At 41.9% G+C, this 19,884-nt stretch overlaps 1 protein-coding gene across 1 annotated transcript; it reads left to right on the plus strand.

Moving 5' to 3' along the window:
- Positions 1-1,366: 1,366 nt before the first annotated feature.
- Positions 1,367-14,632, plus strand: LOC124233454 (caveolae-associated protein 2-like). The gene is made up of 2 exons (XM_046650553.1): positions 1,367-2,180; positions 12,265-14,632. Exons 1-2 carry the CDS (start codon positions 1,698-1,700, stop codon positions 13,057-13,059), a joined length of 1,278 nt encoding a protein of 425 aa, XP_046506509.1. The 5' UTR covers positions 1,367-1,697; the 3' UTR covers positions 13,060-14,632.
- Positions 14,633-19,884: the final 5,252 nt, after the last annotated feature.

A 19,884-nucleotide genomic window follows, 5' to 3' on the forward strand; every position in this document is an offset into this window, starting at 1 on the left:
AAATTATGCTTCTCAAGATCAACACTTGATTCAACCTTTGTTCTAAAACTTAACACATCATTGACCAACTAAATTTTGTTAGATATAAGGGAAATTAATTTTACTAATTCTCTTATATTTTCAGATAAAGTCCCAACCTAATCTTTTTAATTTTTTTGTCCCTATTTTTAAAGGACTCACTTTAAGTAGGTTTGGGGGTACCAATTCTCGGAGGAAATTGGGGGCCTCTGTAAATATCTTTAATTCATCCCCCTAACTAGCAGATACGCTCGCTGAGGGCAGCATCTTATCAGGCTTTGTTAGTATCCTCTGGATAGTTCATCAGGCATAGAACTAGGCAGATAGTGGAGACTCACGAGTTCAATGAACGTGACAACAAACGACCTGCTGATTGATTGCGTTTCGTGCAGCTTTTGCCATTGGAGAATGGCACTTTTCCATTATCAATCCCGGCCCAATATGAGCTGACATTTGTTCTCAAAACTGTTCAGAGAAGGCCTATCACAAATTTCCTGCTGAAAGCACCTTCAAAGGCTGGATACATTTAAAACCAATTCAAGCATGTAAAGTCGTTTTAGGAAATAAGCCCCGCGTCCCAAGGGCTCGGCTGAAGACAGCCAGGTTTTAGAACAGGTGTGCCACTTCACTGAACAGGAATTTGGAAATGTCACACATTAGAAGCACTTCAGAAACTCCAACTCAACCTGCCCGAGGGTCACGCTTGTGGACACATGTCCATAAACGCCCTGCAGAGATGGGCATTCGAGAAACTCTCAGCACAGATTCAAAATTAGTCAAAACAAGTCAGCATGGTAAGTTCTTAAAGTGACCATGCTTTATTTTTTGGTTTTTCCTCTTTCAATTTTACTCCTCAAAAGAAACTCTACGTTTAAAAAACAAAAAGCCATCATTCAAAAATTTTCCATCTATTACATAATAGTCCATAACAGTATTACACGTTTTAACATCCTTGAAGTTGTCTCTTTCAACTTATCTTGTATCCCCAGTTGCAAGAACTGGGCGGTATTCCTTGTCATCATCAGGGGTACTTCCAGTCCTCTGGAAATTAAAAACTAACAATACAAGCTTGGCTGCAAGGACCCTTTAAATTTGGCCCCTCCCAGTAGGACACGAGCCGGCAGTTCTGCAGCCCATCAGTCAGCTGGAGGGCAAATACAAACAATACTTTCCGTTACAATAACTCGTATCCAGGAAAAAAAAAAACAGGCGCTCTGTTACATCTGTAGCATAGCAGCCAGAGAAAAGTTTACAGGCTTTAGCCAATTGGAGGCTGTGGAGCTGGGCCAAATTAGCATGTTTTTCTCCGCCTCTAGATGAAGTCATGATTGAAATATGGCATTGAACGTACTTTTTTAAGGGAAGAGGAGTAGGAAAGGAAAGCTAAACCTGCCGGAAAGTGCCCTGTGTCGAGGAGAATGCGGTGAGGAAGTGTGTGCATGCTCCTGAACCCTGAGAGCGCCTCAGTTCTGTAACCTTCGCCTCCCACTGGGTGGAGTAGGACTTTTAAGAGCAGCTGGAATGCAGTTCCCCTGATCAGTGTAGCCAGTTGTTGCTTGTCTGAACCTCTGCCAGTCCTAGAGAGCGGTACTCTGAGATCAAACCCGGGGGCCTCGCTGTGTGCCCCTCTCCACAGCCCTTCCCGCCGGAGCAAGGAGAGCGTTCCCACCTGTCCAGCCATGGGGGAGGACGCTACTCAAGCTGAAAAGTTCCAGCTGCGGGCTTCTGACCCGCGGCAGGAGAAGCCAGCCAGCTCCAGCCCGGTACCCTCCTCCACGCCGAGCCCCAGCCTGAACTTGGGGAGCACGGAGGAGGCCCTCCGGGACAAGTCGCAGGTGAACGCCGTGACGGTGCTCACGCTCCTGGAAAAGCTGGTGAACATGCTGGATGCCGTGCAGGAGAACCAGCACAAGATGGAGCAGCGGCAGATCAGCCTCGAGGGCTCCGTGAAGGGCATCCAGAACGACCTCACCAAGCTCTCCAAGTACCAGGCCTCCACCAGCAACACGGTGAGCAAGCTGCTGGAGAAGTCCCGCAAGGTCAGCGCTCACACACGCGCTGTCAAGGAACGCATGGAGAGGCAGTGCGCGCAGGTGAAGCGGCTGGAGAACAACCATGCCCAGCTCCTCAGACGCAACCATTTCAAAGTGCTCATCTTCCAGGTGAGTGCTCCCTGCTCCTCCTCCGACCCGGCTGGGACTCCTCAACATTCATGATCTCAGTCGGCCTGGCTCTCGCAGCAATTTGTACATCTGTCCTGCCTGTCAGGGATCATACACACAAAGCATTGTCCCTGTCTGCCTTCAGCAGGCGAACGTGAATGAAATCTGCACCCAGGGGTGGGCATTTCCCAGGTCTCAGCAGCCTAAACCCAAGGCAGATGCCCCAGGGGTTAGTAGGCCGGGATCATCTGTCAGGAAGCACCCAAGTGCACTGCACACAGACTGGGAAGGTCAGCAGGTGCGTGCACCCTAGTCAAATTCATTTGTCTCTTTGCATTATGAACGTGGGACTCCGGCTGCAGCTGTTAGCTGGACAGGGCAAATTAACTCAGTGGCTGTTTCTTAATTCTTTGTGGAAATGAGGTAATCATGTGAATGGTTTTTTTTTAAATTAAGAAGTCAGGCTCATAACTGTTTAAAGCACCCCTTTGCCAAAGGCTACCAACGATGTGGGGACTAACCAAGTCTTGAAGACTGATTCCATTAGAGCTGAACTAGCCTCTTCCTCTTAAGACTCTTCTGGCCAAAGCAATCTTGTTGAGTTCTTTTCTAGCAAATGATGCACTAAAAATACAGAGCGTAACTCTTTACTAACACACTAGATATATTTCTCATTCCTCAGAGAGACTTCAACTGTAAAGTAAAATGAAAGCAGTGTTATCAGTTGTAGTTACAAAGGCTAGCCTTGAGTATTTGCTCCTTGAACGGTTGCCTTAGAATGAAAAGGCCACTTAATTTTTTTAATGTATCAATGATGCAATTAATGTCACCAAAGGCTATTTGGGGACAGGGGGATTGCTTGGGGCTGTTGTTCCCGCCAAGTGGTGGGCAGCCCTGCCTAATGCTGGAAGCCCTTCCGCCCGGTGGAACCCAGCCAGCACAGAGCCCAGGAAGCAATTGCCATCCCTGCCCCAGGGCTGCCTTGTTGTGACCATCTGAATAGGAGAGATTTCAAAGCCATGGAGGGGAGAGGCTATAACCAACTGTTTGATTGTGAAAGGCACACAAGAGAGCCTTCATCTCCCAAGAGAGATTTAGAAATTGGAATTTAAACGGAGGGATCCTTCTTTTTCTAAATGAATCTGCTCTGCCAAGTCAGAACCTAAGCCTCCTTCCCCCATAAAAGGAAAGACTCATCTCGCTGCTTTTCTGTCCTCCCCAAATTGCACTTGATGTTGAAAAGCTTCAGGCAGCTGATGTCCTCCTATACCTTGCAGGCTTTGGCAGCCCAGAAATTTTTTGGCTTTTAATGCAAATAGAATAGCTTTTCATGCACCAGATGAGCTGAAAAGAGATGCGTAGCTGGGCCTTTCTTAAGCCATGTAAGATCCTTACTTTATTAGCCTAAAAGATATTAGAAATCTCAGCTCTCAAGGCATTTCTAAATTAAATACTGATCTCCAAACAAAACCAAACATGTACAGACCTGTTTAAATCTGAGTCATCAAAGGAAATTTCCCTTCTTCCAGAATGAATCAGGGAGATTATCTCTTGTCCTATCCCTCCATTAAGGAGGAAAAAAAGAAATATTTATCTAGTAAAGGAAATCACAATTTGTCCGGATTGGGTTTGTTTTGTTTTGCCAGGGATGTTCTGTAGATGCTGGGGGAGGGATGGAGAAGATACGTGACTAAAAATTCAAGAGAACCGTAAAGCTGACATTTAAAAAAACAACCGTTGGGAAACTTAAAGACACATGCTGCTGTTGCAACCCTGCCATGGTCTCCTGGTTTGTCACATTGGATTGACGGGTGTGAAATTGCAGCCAGAAATGGTAGGAATTCTCCATAAAGTGAGTAAAAGCTGAAATGGGTGCTCAAGACCAAGGTGGGAGCTAAGAGAGTCCAAAGCAATGTGTTCAGGCTCCAGTTTGGCCCTCTTAGCAAACAGCCCCCAGGGACACTTCTTTTGAACAGCCGTTTAGGAGGCAAGGAACTAGAGGCAGGGAAGTGGACTTTCTTAAGCCGTGTGAGATTCTTTATTAACCTAAGCGATGTTAGAAATCTCAACTCTCAAGGCATTCTAGATGATCATTTTGAAAAAACAAATACAAGGGCAGTCCCTCTGTTGAAAGGTTGCTCTTTCTCTTGATCTTTCTTAAAGTAAAGGTTTCTAGGGTAGTAATTATGCCAATGGATGAAATAATAACTTGTGGTAGAGAATGGTCCAACATAGGGGTTGAGAAGACAAATTGTGTCATATAGACACTGGTTCAAATCCTAGTTTCACCACTTGCCAACTATGTAATCTTGTGCACATTTTTTAGCTTCTCCAAGCTTCTGTTTCCTCATCTATACACTGAGAATATTAATAAGAGAAAAAAATTTTGACTTGTTAATAAGTCTACATACTCTGCTAAGCATCTTTCTATGCATTATCTCATTTGCCCCTGTAGGGGGTGAGGAATTCCCCCCCTTCCCCTCTTGGTTCTTATGGCTGGTCGAATAATTAAAAAGACACAAGGCAGGTTAACAGGAGAAAATTAAATTTAATACATCTGCATGGGAAATTCACATAAGCATGAAAAATTCCAAGACAGTCAGGCAGATGAGGTATACATATCTTTCTGGACTAAGGGAAAGGACTTAGAGGTGTAGGACTCCAAAGGGAAAGAAGCCAGTTTACAGGGAGATGAAGAGAGTTAATGTTTGGTAACCAAATATCTAGAGACAATGGGACCCAGAGAGAACTTTGATCAAAGGGGCCTTCCTCCCTGTCCACCACACCTAGTTCATATTGTACTAGAGTTATCTATGGTGATCGCTCCTCCTGAAACAGGCCTTCTGTCTGAAATTCTTTTAGACAGTTTGGGCGAAGGTCAAAGTTTCTCCTTGAGTCTTTGGTTCTTAAAAATAATCAACCCAAAATAATCCTCAAGCCAAAGAGACACATTTTGGGGTGGCAAATTCTGCTCTCTACATCCCTAATTTACAGATGAGGATGCTGAGCTTCACAGATGTTTATATCTCGTCTAAAGTTATTTACTAAGCAAGCGGTGAAGCTGGGATATGAACTTACATTGATTCCAAAGTGTGTACTCTTAAACGTTAATGCTGCCTCCCTCGTATCTCTCTCATAGGGTGAGGAATAAATGGAATAACGTATTTAAAATGGCTGGTGACTAGCGTGGTGTCAGAACTCAAGGACTAGAAGCTCTTCCTGGGTGGATCTGAAATGCATTTGCATGGAAAGGAAGCTGGACTTTTGCTTGTTAGAAATAGGGCTCTTGAGTAAAAGCTGACCCTACCGTACCCAGGATCTTAAAACAGCTTTGCTTATGCTATTTTAGTTGGGATTTATTAAAAGCTAAATACACACACACACACACAAACACACACTCTGCCACACTCCCACTCCCCCACTCCCTGCCATACATTGCACGACAACTACCATGTTGAAATTAGTTTTATGTCACCACCGCTCCATGAAAGCAAAGGCGCCTGCCCAAAGGGCCCACCCTAAATAGACCCTTCTAGTAGCAGTGCAGTCTTCACAGCGTGGCAGAGGTTGGATGTTTCCTAGACCTGCCGAGAATGAGGAGGATGGATAATGTATCAGGCACCTTAGCTTTTTGTCTTTAAGTAATTTGTCATTTCAGTCCACATGAACCCTATGCTAGACTTTCCCTTACTAAATCCATTGGTTTTCTAGTTTAAGACAAAAAAATTAATGTGAAAATACAAGAAGAGAGTGAGGAGAGAAAGTCTGTCACCTGACTTGAACGTATTTCGTACTGTTGTGTTTCAAAGATTACATTTCCGGTTTGAAAAGTCCTGTTTGTGGTCTCCAAAATCTGCAGGTGCCTCTTGTTTGGTTGATTGGTTGGTTGCCTCACACGTTAGCATTTTCTAAAACTCCAGGCTTTGTCCTATTCAAAACATGTCGTTTATTTACTTAAATCTGTGCTGAACTTACAACATTGTTGGAGCTGTGAAGCCTCTCATGCCTTAGTGATTACTTCAAATTATAACTAGTAGCATCTAAAACTGGAGGAAAGTCAGCTCCCTTTGAGCAATAAAATAAGTCATAAAATCCTTGTTAACCTTAGAGCTTTCTTTTTTACATTTTTTTTGATAATAGCCTAAGATCAATGTTTGAATTCAAAATACTCTGACGGGACTCAGCATAGATGAAATAAGACTCGGAGGGTGGCTGATCAAAAAGCAAACGCTAACGACTAATAAGACAAATTCTTTGTCTATAATATGGCTATCTTATACTAAAAATAGAATTTGTACAGAAAATCAGTGAATTTACAGTTAAGAGGAAATTTTCTCCCTTGATTGAAGAGATTTGAATTTCACAGGTAACTGGCCCTGAGGGGGTGATGCCCACTTCTATCCTCTTAAAGTTCTAGTAATGACTATTTGAAAAAGCAGTTTGGGAACGATTTCAAATCCCGGGAACAAAAGGAGAGTACTCACAGACAGCTTACACTTTCATCCACAGAAAATTGTGAAATTGGGTGAAAAGAGTAGATGTTAGATATTTACTGTGGATACATTTGTGGAGAATCAAGCCTATAAGTGTGCTCAAATATTCATCATCTGGGTTCCTTCGATGAGATCAGAATTTTAGAAAGGTACAAAAAGTGTAACATTTTCAGACTATTTTAAAATTGAATTTTTTTTAAAAGGCTGTACTTTGTCTATCCAAAGCCACAGCCCTGAAAACTGCTAAATTAGTACAGACTTAGAAGAAATGGGGATGGAGATAATAAAGACACCTTTATATGACAACTCACGATAATTTTATCACATTGACTAACTTTCCCATAATGGGATATTGGTTTTGGTGTGCTACTTATCCAGTGCCCTTTTAGTTTATGAGATAAACAAAATACTAGTTCTTACTGTTATTATTTTCACTTACTGAATGGCAGCACTGCCTCAGGCACTCTGAAGGAATAACTGATTGTTATTGGTATTTCTTCAAAAGAATCATTACTTTCCCTCATACATTAAAAAACTACACTCTTTCTCAAATGCAGCCCATCTAAGTCAATGTTGCCCCTTCTGTGTTTTCTAATCTATATCTGTTTGAATGGAATGCATGAAAAATGTTCTCCAGCGCAGCTCAGGTCCTACAGTTTTGATTCTTGCATGAAACAAAACATGTTTGACATCAGGACACTAGGAGATTGCTTCTACAATTTGCTAATTATTTTTCATGGGATTTAGGTTACTATCACAGAATCAAATTTTTTAGAGCTGGAAAGCACCTTCGTAATCATTTAGTTTAACCTCATTTTATATCAAAGAAGCAGAGGCCCTTAGAAACAAAGTGACAGAAACAAAATGAATAGCAATGCATTTTATTAATAATGGAAATTATAGAGCTGAATTCTGAAATGAGGAAAAACAAACACTATAATCCCACTATGGCAAAGTTCATGTTTCCTGGGTTTTTCTTCATCAGCTTTTAAATAATTCAGTGTGATTTCTTTTTTGTTTTGTTTGTTTTGGGGTTTTTTGTGTGTAACAAAGAACACCTAACCAGTGTGATCTTAAAAAAGAATTGAACCCTTGATAACACTGAAAAATAATGAAACTTTTAAATTCTGCAGAATGTGAAGGACTGCTCAGGGATTATAACTAATGCATTTTATTCTTATGACTTGCTGATTCCACCGACAACTGCCTTAGGGTGTAGTTCTAATCAATGGCTTTATCCACTTGGCAATCTATACCTCAGAAACACAGATCGGAAAAAAACATCAATGTGTAAAAGAGACCTGTAAATCAGAATGTCAGGTGGGCACAGTTCCATTTTAATAACTAGTATTTAGAAACTATTGGATAAAACATTTCATGGACGCAAATTTATGGTCCTCATACCTCTCCAGGATGCCACCACATCCCTGTGGGAATATGATGGCCTTTGTTATTTTCTTCTAACAATGGGGATGGTAAATTGGTGACAGGAGAGCAAACTGCTGGCTTCTCTCTCCTCATTCAAGCTTTTAAATGACTTACTGTAGGCTTCCTTTTCTAACGTTAGTCATAGGGTCTCCTCTTTTAAAGTGTGCACATCTATATATGTGCAAAGGAAATTTGCTTCCGTGGGCTCCAGCCCAAGAAGTCCCCAGCACGTTGGCAAGTTTCTCTGTGTTGATATCTACATGCACGCCTGGGACTATTAGTTCACAAGAATCCATATAAACAGCAAATAAGCTAAAGTGCAAGGAAAAATGCCACTTCTCAAGAGTTCTTTCCATTCTTTTTCTTTTACGCTGCAAACATATCATTCATATATGTTTGAAGTGTGCTGTTTAATTCTCCCTTCCTTTGAAAAATTCCTAAGGGTCCTTGTGAAAGGTCAGAACCAAGAGCAGCTGCCGTCAGTGGAGGCTGAGTACCTTTTTGAAAACAAATCTGTAGGGCAAACAGTCAGCTGCTGCTGGGGGCCCCTGTCGTGCAGAACTACCCATGGAAGCAAGGCTACTCACAAGGGATTCTTAATGCCGTGTTACGGAATCATGCTCCTAAGCAGATATATGGGGAACCAGCATAACTAAGGAGGTGACAGAATTGAGGATGTACATTAGAGCCTCTTCCCCCTTGAAAGAGCCATCAATCTCGGAATCGGTAAGAGAAAGCCGATTAAAACATTACGAAAGAAGGCTGAAGGCAGAAGTGTCCCCTCACCAGTAGACAGGTGAAATATCAGGCATTTCTGTGAGGTGTGTGTGAGAGGACTGAGCAAGGACACGTGTGCAGGTAAGACTGGGCCCCTGGGAGACAGTGCAGTTACGGAGGATCCACTGTCTGAAATTCAAGTTGAATTTTCACCATCATAACAGTTACTTCACAGTCAAATACCAGGCATATCTTTTACTAAAGAATAGAGATTTTGAAAAGTGTCGGTATTTTCTGCTTCTAAACAATCGTTATGGAAAGTAAGACCGACATGTGCTTAAACATTCACAAATTTCTGTGTGAAAGGAAAGGGCTTACCTCCAGAGTGGATGCCATAAGAAGCCACAAAATAAACACTGTCCAGTAGACAGAACACAAAATACTGCTGGAGTAATTAAAATGACAGCAGAAGCATAGCAGTTAGCCAAGAAGACACATCTTACTTGTTTCCAGTTGCATAAAGACACATCCAACTCATTCTGGATTATGTCTCTTCCCACTGGGTTTATTTTCATAGTTGGCATCAAAGAACTCTTGTGTAAATTTCCGTGGCTTTGTACAAGAGGTTACTTGGGTTTCCCACCTTCCCTTGACTGAGCTCCTACATGTAGTGTGTATCTACCACCGATCACTTCTGACTCACCTGAGAATGCACTTTCCTCAACCTGTCAAGGACACATGACGGGAGACACGAGAGTCTAAGACTCGGTAGTAACTATGCTTTTTTTAATAATAAAATTTTCATTTAAGAAAAAAATACAATAGCATTAGTTTAATTCTTTTACAAGTACAATTAATATGTCTACTTTTTGTCAAGGTTGAAGAAAGGGGAGTTATCAGGGTAATTCTTTGATTACCCTGAGAGATTATACGAAACGTACCTCTTCTCTAGTAACCAAGGCTTATGTTTACACTCCTCCGCCTGAATGTATGCCTTCTTCACTGAGGACTTTTAATAACATTTCACTGAGCTCTTGGTTTCTTCCTTTTCTGTAGGCAACTCCTGCCAAATCTTCCCAACCCTCTCATCAAACCACAGAAGTAATTTTGTTTCTGGACTAAGCATCAGAGCCCTAGCTATTTCTGCTGTCTGCCCCTCTTTCAGTAATACTCATCCACTGAGAATCAAATCCTTTCTTTAAAATGTGCATCTTAGGCCTTAGGATCTTCTCATTTCCCAGTGGCAGCAGCAGTCAGCAAACTTCCTTCTAGACACAGAGTTAAACCCATTCTTTTGTAGCCCTCAGGCCTGCCCAATGGAGGGGCAGTCTCCACCCCAGCCACCTCAGGGCTGTCTTGGAAAGCCATCTTACCCAACATGCATTCATTTAACAAACAGCTGTTGAACTGCCAGGAACTATGCTAGTCACTGGGACGTAGCAGTGAACAAGAGATAAAAGTCCAGACCCTAGGGGGACCACAGGCCAAGGAAATGAAGGCAAGTTGAACCTTGAAACACAGGAAAGTTGCTCTTGGTAAGAGTCCATGTCATAAATGACTGTGGGAATCCCATACTCCTTTCAATTTTTTCCTTTGTCTTCTACCCTATGTTCCTGACACTTTCTTTGACATTCTAAATGGGAGGGTACGAAGAGAGCTTTGGGAAACAGAATCAATGATTTCTTCACTCCACCAAGAATTCTATTTAACCAGATGTTCTGCTTTTTACCACTACCCAAGACTTTATCCTTTGTTTCTAACCAATTTATGGAAAGGACTCTGGTGTGAGTACATGTGTGTGATGGGGAGACACAGCTGTATCTTTTCATTCGGTGCTTAGCAAGGAGAGGAATTTTTAAGTTTCTCCATATCAAAATGGTCGATTTTGTCTTTGTAGTAGATATATGCAGGCACACTTTGAGAGTATGTTTTTGATCATAACCTCAATTTTATTGACTTTTAGTTAATCAAAACTGCAAAACGAGAAGTTCTTCCCATTAACATGCACTTTGCATAAAATTTAGATCCCAGATAGACTTTTATATTCACTAAATCCAGTTATTTTTCAAACTGGAAGTTCACTGGGCTGTCCACAGTGTAATCAGGTGACATTGAGGCTCTGGCTGAAGCCTGGGTGGCAGTGGGCTCTGGAATCTGGCCCACCTCAGCGTTCTTGCAGCACCCTAGCGCCCCTGGGAGTGGAGCTTGAAAGCTGTTAATCTAGGTCAAATCCTCTTGTTCATATTTGGAAGAAACTGAGACCCAAGGAGATTAAGTTATTTGATGAAAGCCATACAGCCACTTAGCAGTACAGCCAGGACGGAGACTCCGGCCTCCTGTCACACATTCTTTCTACTGGGCCATTTCCTTCAATGAAAACGTGAAGGCACCTTCCTGGCTGGCTCTCATTTTCCAATATTCAAAGAAAAATATAAAAATCAAAGGGATCCCTCTGTTGCATGACGCAAGTCTGTCTGAATTCAGATCTTCCGGCTTAGCAATCCTGGAGAACCGTCTCCTTCCACTCGGGAGGCAGGTTCTCAGAGTGTGCGTCCTGAGATGTGGCAAGGAGCAGATCCTTGCCTTGTGCCTAGAAGCTGGAGGCAGAGGTGTGCTGGGAATAGTGAGGGGGAGGGGCAGGTTCCTGAGCTTCTCCCCTCACTCTTAGGTCCAGGTTGGGGTGAAGTATTCTTGCCCAAGGAAGCCCTGATTAAGTATAGGGGCTACATAAACTATGCCTGGCAGCATTATTCCCCCTAACTACTCTAAAAGTGGCTATAGTACCACCTCCCCTTATTAATGCCCACAAAGGATATACTAAACCACAAGGCTTTGTGATTGGGTCCCCAGTAAGGCTGGCCGTTGCTTCTCTTACTCTAAAATTACTACGTCAGTAAAATTATTGTGCACTTTTGACCAGATACCAAGGTTGACCACACTTTTACTTCTGACTTCTAGTTGGGGAGGGAACCTGATCAGGGCTTTGCCTGGTGTCTGACACTTGAGGACTTCCCAGTTCTCTCCCCTGCCCCCACCTTTTATCTTCCAACTTGACCGCCAGGCTCTCTTGCAGTGGGATTTTGGCAGGAACCGAGCTGGAGGGAAGGAGAGAGAGGGCCTGTGGGTTCACAGTAACTTACTTTAGCTCCTTTATCTAGGCAGCTTCCTGGTTTATCTGAACCACAGTCCACTTCCCCCCCTTCCTGTCACTGATAGAGCCCTTGCCAGATGCCCTCATAATATTCCCAATAGGCAGCCCTTGGCTTTATCCAGCCTAGGGGGAATGACTTGACCAGTTTAGCATTAACTCTTCACATTCTAGAAAACTGAAGACACAAACATTTGCTTTCTATCATGCCAAAAACACACACACCCAAATTACAGCAGTGCAAGACTATTTGTGAAATGTGTTATTAACACGAAATCTACATTGTCCGTCTTTTCAGGAAGCAAATGAGATCCCTGCCAGCGTGTTTATGAAAGAGCCAGTTTCCAGCTCAGCGGAAGCGAAGGAGGAGCCTGCTGATGAAAACAAGTCCCTGGAGGAAACCTTGCACACGGTGGACCTCTCATCGGAGGATGAATTGCCCCACGATGAGGAGGCCCTGGAAGACAGCACAGAGGAAAAAATGGAAGAAAGCAGGGCAGAGAAAATAAAAAGATCCGGCCTCCGGAAAGTGGATAGCCTCAAGAAGGCATTTTCTCGCCAGAACATCGAGAAAAAGATGAACCAGCTGGGGACAAAGATCGTATCTGTAGAGAGGAGAGAGAAGATTAAGAAATCTCTCACTTCCAATCACCAGAAAGTATCCTCAGGGAAAAGCTCCCCCTTCAAGGTCTCTCCCCTCACTTTCGGTCGAAAGAAAGTCCGAGAGGGAGAAAGCCCAGCAGAAAATGAGACCAAGTCAGAAGAGTTGCCTAGCAGTGACCAGATGCTAAATGACCACGAGGAGAGCTCGTTTGCGGAGGGTGCTTCAGAGGCGTCCCTCAACGGTGCCCTGGTGGAAGGGCAGAGTGCCGAGGGGGATGCTGCGAGGGCGGCCTCGAGAGGGAGTAACACGCCCCTGGACAGCAACGTCGACTTGACTATTGTGGAAGACAAAGAAGAAGAGTCGGTGGCCCTGGAACAGGCACAGAAGGTGCGCTATGAGGGAGGCTATGTGCTAGCCTCCGAGGAGGCAGAGCAGTCGGATGAGGAACGGGTGCAGCCGGCTGTGCTGCAGGTGGACCAGACGGCCTGAGCGCCCAGCCTGCCGCGCCCGCATGGGCTTCCGGCAAGTGGGCAGCCGGCCCGAGAAACGGAGGCCCGCTCGCTCGGTGCTGTTGCCCAGGAGGTGACGAATCACTACCGAGAGCTGCACGCTCGTGACCACGATCTACTATGAAGGCAACCTGCCAGGGGCGCCATTGCTAATTTGTCCTTAGGTCTTTTTCTGTAGAATTTCTCCAAGATTGCCCGGAAGAAGAAATAGAGCAGTTGAGAAACACTGGTCGATTTGACTTAATAAGAAAAACCAGAGGCTACTTAAGATACTAGTCAAGAAATATGATTCATTTTTTATCATTCCATAGGCTTGCTGAATAGCGTACCAGTAATATATTGAATTTCCACAGAACTCTGAGAATCTAATTAGTCTTCAAGTGTGTGATATATAACATACATATGTATTTAAGCTGAAGACATTACTTTATACTTTAAGAAGAAAACACTTTTTTTAAAAGGTAGAAGATAAAGTTTAGTTGGATATTCACTTAACAGAAACCATTGTTTCTTTGAAAATGAAGGAAAAATTGAAAGACAATACTATTCAGCTAATGAAGTAAGATATGTAGAAAAGTTTGGACTATTAGAAAAAGAGAATTAAGAGGGAGAAGTTGGAAAATAAGAGAAACAAAGAATGCCAAAGAGAGTGAAGACAGAGGAAAAAGTATGTGCTTAGAAGTAAAATATTTACAATAGTGGTTCAAGTCTAACAATACTAAAGTTCATATATCCAGGAATAATATGTTATAGCTTCATAATATTTTTATTTTCTAATATTTTCAAATGATATAAAAACATTTTACTATGTTAAAGCTGCGTTTTTTCTTAATAAATAAAAGAGATGAAAAATATTTCTCTAAGGAAGTTCAAAAGGATGTTGTCTCTTTAATATTGGAATGAACATAAATCTTCAAAATTAGTTAATACATACTGGCTTTTGTAGAAAGTTGGATCATACTATTCTTTAATGTAATGGTTTCCAAATTTGAATTAATGCTTACACTCCAAATGATGTAATGTAGGTTATAAGATGTTAAAAATCAACAGGTTTGGGAAGGATTCTGTTTTTCCCTTTTTGTACGTAATGGTAATTTTATTCCAGGTCATATTTTATTTATCTATTAATTTCACGGAATATGAATATGTTCTTAAAGCATGCTAGTGTTTATGTAAAAGTACACATTTATTTAGATAGGGTAATTTTTACTAACATTCTACTAAAATTCTGTTTTATCTACTTTAAATTACAGAATGCTAATGTTTTGAGAAAACTATTAAATTATAGTTTAAGGACAGTTATACCAGGGAGCTAATTCCCAACCTTCAGTATGTAGCACTCACTGTAAGCAACCTTACAAATAGAGGTAGTCTAAGACAGTAGTAACAAACTAGGCCTTGTCTGGTAAAAGGGATAGAATTAACAAATGTATTGATGGCGTAACCTCTACAGCTATGTCCTTATTTTGTGATAATGTACCCCGAATATTAGATTGTCGAACTAACAATGGCTGTGTTAAAGAAGACTAAATAAACCAAAAAATAAAAAAGTATATAACAATGTCAGTTTTTTGGCAGAGCAATTTGAGAACAAGCAGAAAGAATTGATTTTCAAACCAGCCTCCAAATGTAGCTGAAATGTTGATTGTTTCAGTCTTGATTTCCCCTATTAACTCTGCTTTCTTTTTTCCCTGGTCTCATTTAAAAATCCAAACCTCATTCTTCAAGTTTAACTTTCTTGACGTCACCTTGCCAGCACTGGAGAGCATCTGAATTTATTGCCGCAGCTGGATGAATTTGATAGTTCCATCTGCATTTATATTGTTGGCTACCAGACCTTATAATACCTTAAATTGCCCTGCAAACATGAATGCGTTGAATTGTACATTCAGTTTATTCACACAGATAAACCTTTGTCTTCTGCAGTGCCATACACTTGGTAGAGGACTTCATTTCACTCCGGGCCCTAAACATGCCTGCCGAACCTTAACAAAGTTGCTGTCCATTCTTACAGCCAAGGAATTGGGTGATCCACAGCTAATGTAATGTTTACATTTCCTTTTCAAAAATGTTTATTTCATTCATTCTGTAAACTATCTGCATGTCAGTGAAAAACCAAACTCAGGCATCTTTTTAGATCTCACTGACAATCACATTTCTTCTATGTTCCACATTTGAAGCATTAAAATCCTAAGCAATAAAACAGAATTAGGCCAGATAATTGTTGGAAAACACACTCTGTAGGGATTAGAGAGAGCAGCCGTTGTGGAAATGGAAGCTATTTATTCTGCATTATTGTTGAAATATTTGCATACTGGTGAAGCTGCCAGTCTCCAAATTAGATGTGTCTTCTTCCCACCCATCCAATAAGCCATTCCTAACTTTATGTGCCTGGAGCTCAAGAACTGGATTAGTTTTCCCCCAAAGATTGGTTATACGTTAATAAGCACTGAGATCTGTATCTCAGAAATATAATTCAAAAGTAAGAAGCATCTATTACATGGATCACAAATCTCACAGAAATATAGCAAAGATGTCACTTCTTTTACAAGATTTTATCTTTTTAAATATGTAGACATATTTCACCAGGAATATTTGCCTCTTTCCACTAAGGAGTCTGGTATATGGCTGAATTTCTTTTTATACGTGAAAATGAAAGACCCACACTAAGGCCAGTTCTGCACAAAATACAGATTTTTCACATTTATTGTATGATGACAGCCCGAAATGTTTCTGCTTTTAGCATTGCTCAGGCAGAAGATCATGGTTTGGACCTCATGCCTTTCAGTCCACTGCTAGGACACTGGAAGCTCCTTCTACATAGCCAAGCCGCTAGTGTAAGTAAAGGTCATAATGAAAGTCATTTTCTACATTAAGACACTAATGCCCAAGCCCAGTTAATTCTTGCTCGAAAGTTTGTTTATAGCCCGACAACCCAAGTCTAAGTGATTTTTTTATTGGAGATTGGGAGTATGAGGAATTGAGGTACAGACAGCAATCATTATTAACAGTTCCATAGCAACCACAAGTCTTTTCCTAAAAACCTAGACTCTGACACTGCAAAACAAGTTTCAGATGAACTTGGCATTGTGACCTTGTATTCTGCCTGATCTGGGTGTCAAGATAAAGACTTCTGCAGCCAGGAACTCATTCCTAAAGGGAACAGGCAGTAACCGACATTATTAAAGATACATTCTTCTTGTTGTTTTAACCATTGTATTACCCTAGTATTTGAAACACTAAAATTATTTTTAACTCTCTAATCAAATTGCCCAATTAAGAAGCCACACCCTCAGCAAAGCAGCTTGCTGTTCATACATTTAAAGACTTTCCACCGAAAAATCAATTCATTACTCTGAATTATATCACTGAGCTGTGCTTAGTAATCACTTTATAAGCTCTCAGACGGTATAGTATTAACTTCATTTTATTGCTTCTTATACAACATCTCACATACAGTTGCACTTCGTAAATGATTTTGATAATTGTCATACCAATGATCAGAAAAAAGCTCATGGTTCTTGGGGAACCACAGAGAGATTATTCAGGTCTGCTGAGGCCACAAAGCTCCACAGGGCTCCTAAGTCCTTAGCAGTGCAACCATTCATCCCTCCCATTTGCTAGAATTCTTAGTGCCCAAAGCAGTCAGACACAGCATGGAGGAAAGGGAACCAACCTTTTTGATAGCTTACTTTACACTAAGCTGGGCACTAATGGTCAAGAATACTGTGTCCCTACCCCATGCTAGACACAAGAATTATCTCATTTAATCAAACAAATCCCATTAGGAAAGTACTGTTTTTATCCCTGAGATTTTTGAAGCTAATTTACTACAACTAAGATGGAGGTAAGATGGTGGTGGGAGGGAACTCCAGAGTTCTTAACCACTCGAAGTTCTTACCCATCATGTTATAATTTAACTGTTTTTCCCTTTGAAGGTCACAGACTTAAAAGACTTGTCCAAGGTCACATAACTATTGAGTGTCAAAGTCAGTGCTCAACCCCAGTCTGAAATCCAGGTTACTGCCAAGACAGACTCTGAATTATATCACTGAGCTGTGCTTAGTTATGAATCACTTTATAAGCTCTCAGACAGTACAGTATTAACTTCATTTTATTGCTTCTTATACAACATCTCACATACAGTTGCACTTCGTAAATGATTTTGATAATTGTCATACCAATGATCAGAAAAAAGCTCATGGTTCTTGGGGAACCACAGAGAGATTATTATTCAGGTCTGCTGAGGCCACAAAGCTCCACAGGGCTCCTAAGTCCTTGGCATCATCCAGTGTCGGTAGCTGTAGGGTTCACTTTGGGGCATGGTTTAATAAGGGCAAGCTGTCAACAGAGATGGATACTGGAAGCAGCTTATTCAAAGATGGCACAAGAAGACGGCCTCAAACTCTTTAAGTTAAAGGAGTCATAACCCAGTGTCGTGTTAGAGAAATCAATACATCCTGCCTGGACACACAGGCTGGAAAAAGGAGCAAATGGCAAATCAGCATGGGAGGTGGGGGAGTGTGGAGATTTGGGAAGTGGGGTGAAACTTGTAGGTATGGAGACTGGCCTCTGAACATAATTCCTGCAAAATTGTCCAGGTGTCTTCTCAGGAACACAGGCACTAGGTCAAACAAATGCTGGTATCTCCATTTCTGTGGGCAGACAACCAAAGAAAACCCTCCAGGCCAGCCCTTGTTCATCAAGATGTATGCTGCAGGCAGCGACTTCTCAAAGGCCTTGGCAGTGGTCACAAACTCAAATGCCTAAAGGGTTTTCACGTGCATGACATGGTTCAAGGAGGTGGCAGCAATCGTGGCAAAGCCATTACCTGTGCGCGTGTCCTCTCTGATGGGGCACCCTATAATTCATCTGCCTGAAGGCGGTGCCTTTTCTCTAATCCCCAAAAAGGGATGGTACATTCTAGGAGCCATCCTGGATTGTGGCAAACTGGCAGCCACTACTCAACTCCAGTTACCATGTAGGAAATCGGGCCCAGTGTTGCCAAAACTTCAACTTCTTTTAAGAAGGGCCAAACTTCAGATTTCTTTTTACATGAAAATCTCCTGGCTTGTACTTTTTGGCAACAACCCAAATCATTGTAAGTGTTGTACAAGCTGATCATAACTGTCTGCTCCCTGGGTGCAGCCTAAGCACAGATCATCAGTCTCAAGCCTCCTGGTCTACAGAGATGAAGGGTCTTGGGTTCTCCTTCCCTCGCCTGAGGCACAGACACAAGAATAGAAAGCTAGTAACAGGATTGGATTTTCCTTGAGAAAAAGCACAAAAACCTTCTTAGGAAAATGTAAAATGCAAAAACACCCTTGCCAGAACTTGTAAGACATTTTTTCTTGCAGCTTACAGAACGTGTGAAAAGATCGCTGTTAATGCTGCATAGTTAACGCACTGAGGCAACAGTTGCCAATCATATTGAAAGGTGGGTATATGTTCTCTAACGGGAAAGCACCACTTCTTGTTATTAGCCTTGCTAGCTACCTATGGGGTTACTTACAGAGCCCTTGGATGTCAAAGGGATTGGTATTTTTGGTAAACTGAGCCTAGGATGTGACTATTCCATTTGTATGTTCCAGATGAAAAGTATCTACTCTTGTCAGTAGGTCCTATAGATGACAAAAAGTAAGTCTGCACTCTGCTCTCCCACATATCATAGCAAAATTGCCAGCCAACACTCCAATTCTTCAACGCTTTATTGTTAGTAATGAGGTACTAAAGGGAAAGAACACTGCTCAATTTTGGGGATGTTAAATTGAGCCTTCAGAACTCAAGAGCTGGGGAATAAAACTGATACAGATTTAGCACAAGGGGCAAGATGTCCTTTGTTAAGAAGAAACTTTATCCTTGCAACCTCTTGAAGCTCTAAGGAAGCAGAGGGATTAGCTGAGTTCTCCAAGGTCCACTGCATGCTAATTGTCTCCAGAACCCCAATGACATACAGGGAAAGGGAATGTGTTCTTGTGAATGTGCCCTTATTTGAAAAATCAAGTTTTCTAAGGAGTTGAAGTCAGCAATTTTAAATCCCTACATACTAAAAGGAAGCTCCCCCTTTCAGGATGGGTAGAGAAAAGCAATACCCTTGTTTATGAGATTGCCCCTGAAATTAACCAGAGAAAGGGAGACCGATGTACGTTGAGTGTAATTTTGCTACAATCATTAGTTCTCTCTTTTTTCTTTAATACTGTCATTCTTTGTACTGTCAGAGACCAAAAGATTCTTCTCAACTACCTTGTAGCTAGACTTTTTAAAGACTAAGTAAAAGCAGTGAGGCCTGAATTATCCAATAAGCACAGTTTTTGTCTGCAAGAAACATTTTCCCAGTAAAGGTATTCATTTTGTTTTATTTACATTTATTGGGCATCTATGCTGTGTCTGTGGATAAGACAGAAGAATAAGAGTCTTTGCTATCTAGAAACTATCTATTGAGGAATAGGAAAATGCTGAGAATCCCCTACATAAAGAATTGGAACTTAATAGTAGCAAAGCAAGAGGGAACAAATAATTTGAGTGAAAAACAAATCTTCAGCCTTAAGGAAATTGTTATTTGAGAAATGGTCTCTCACGATAGTTAATGGCGATACCGTAGCTTGGCTGTGCAACACACCATATATGTCCAGGATAGAGATGGCAGGAAGCTAAACTGTGAACGGGGTAGGTGTGTGGACTTAAAGAATACTCATGGGGGCCAGCTCCGTGGCCGAGTGGTTAAGTTCGTGCGCTCTGCTGTGGCGGCCCAGGGTTCGGGTCCTGGGCGAGGACATGGCACCGCTCGTCAGGCCACATTGAGGCG

Source organism: Equus quagga, unplaced genomic scaffold, assembly GCF_021613505.1.
Source record: "Equus quagga isolate Etosha38 unplaced genomic scaffold, UCLA_HA_Equagga_1.0 203_RagTag, whole genome shotgun sequence".
NCBI lineage: Eukaryota > Metazoa > Chordata > Mammalia > Perissodactyla > Equidae > Equus > Equus quagga.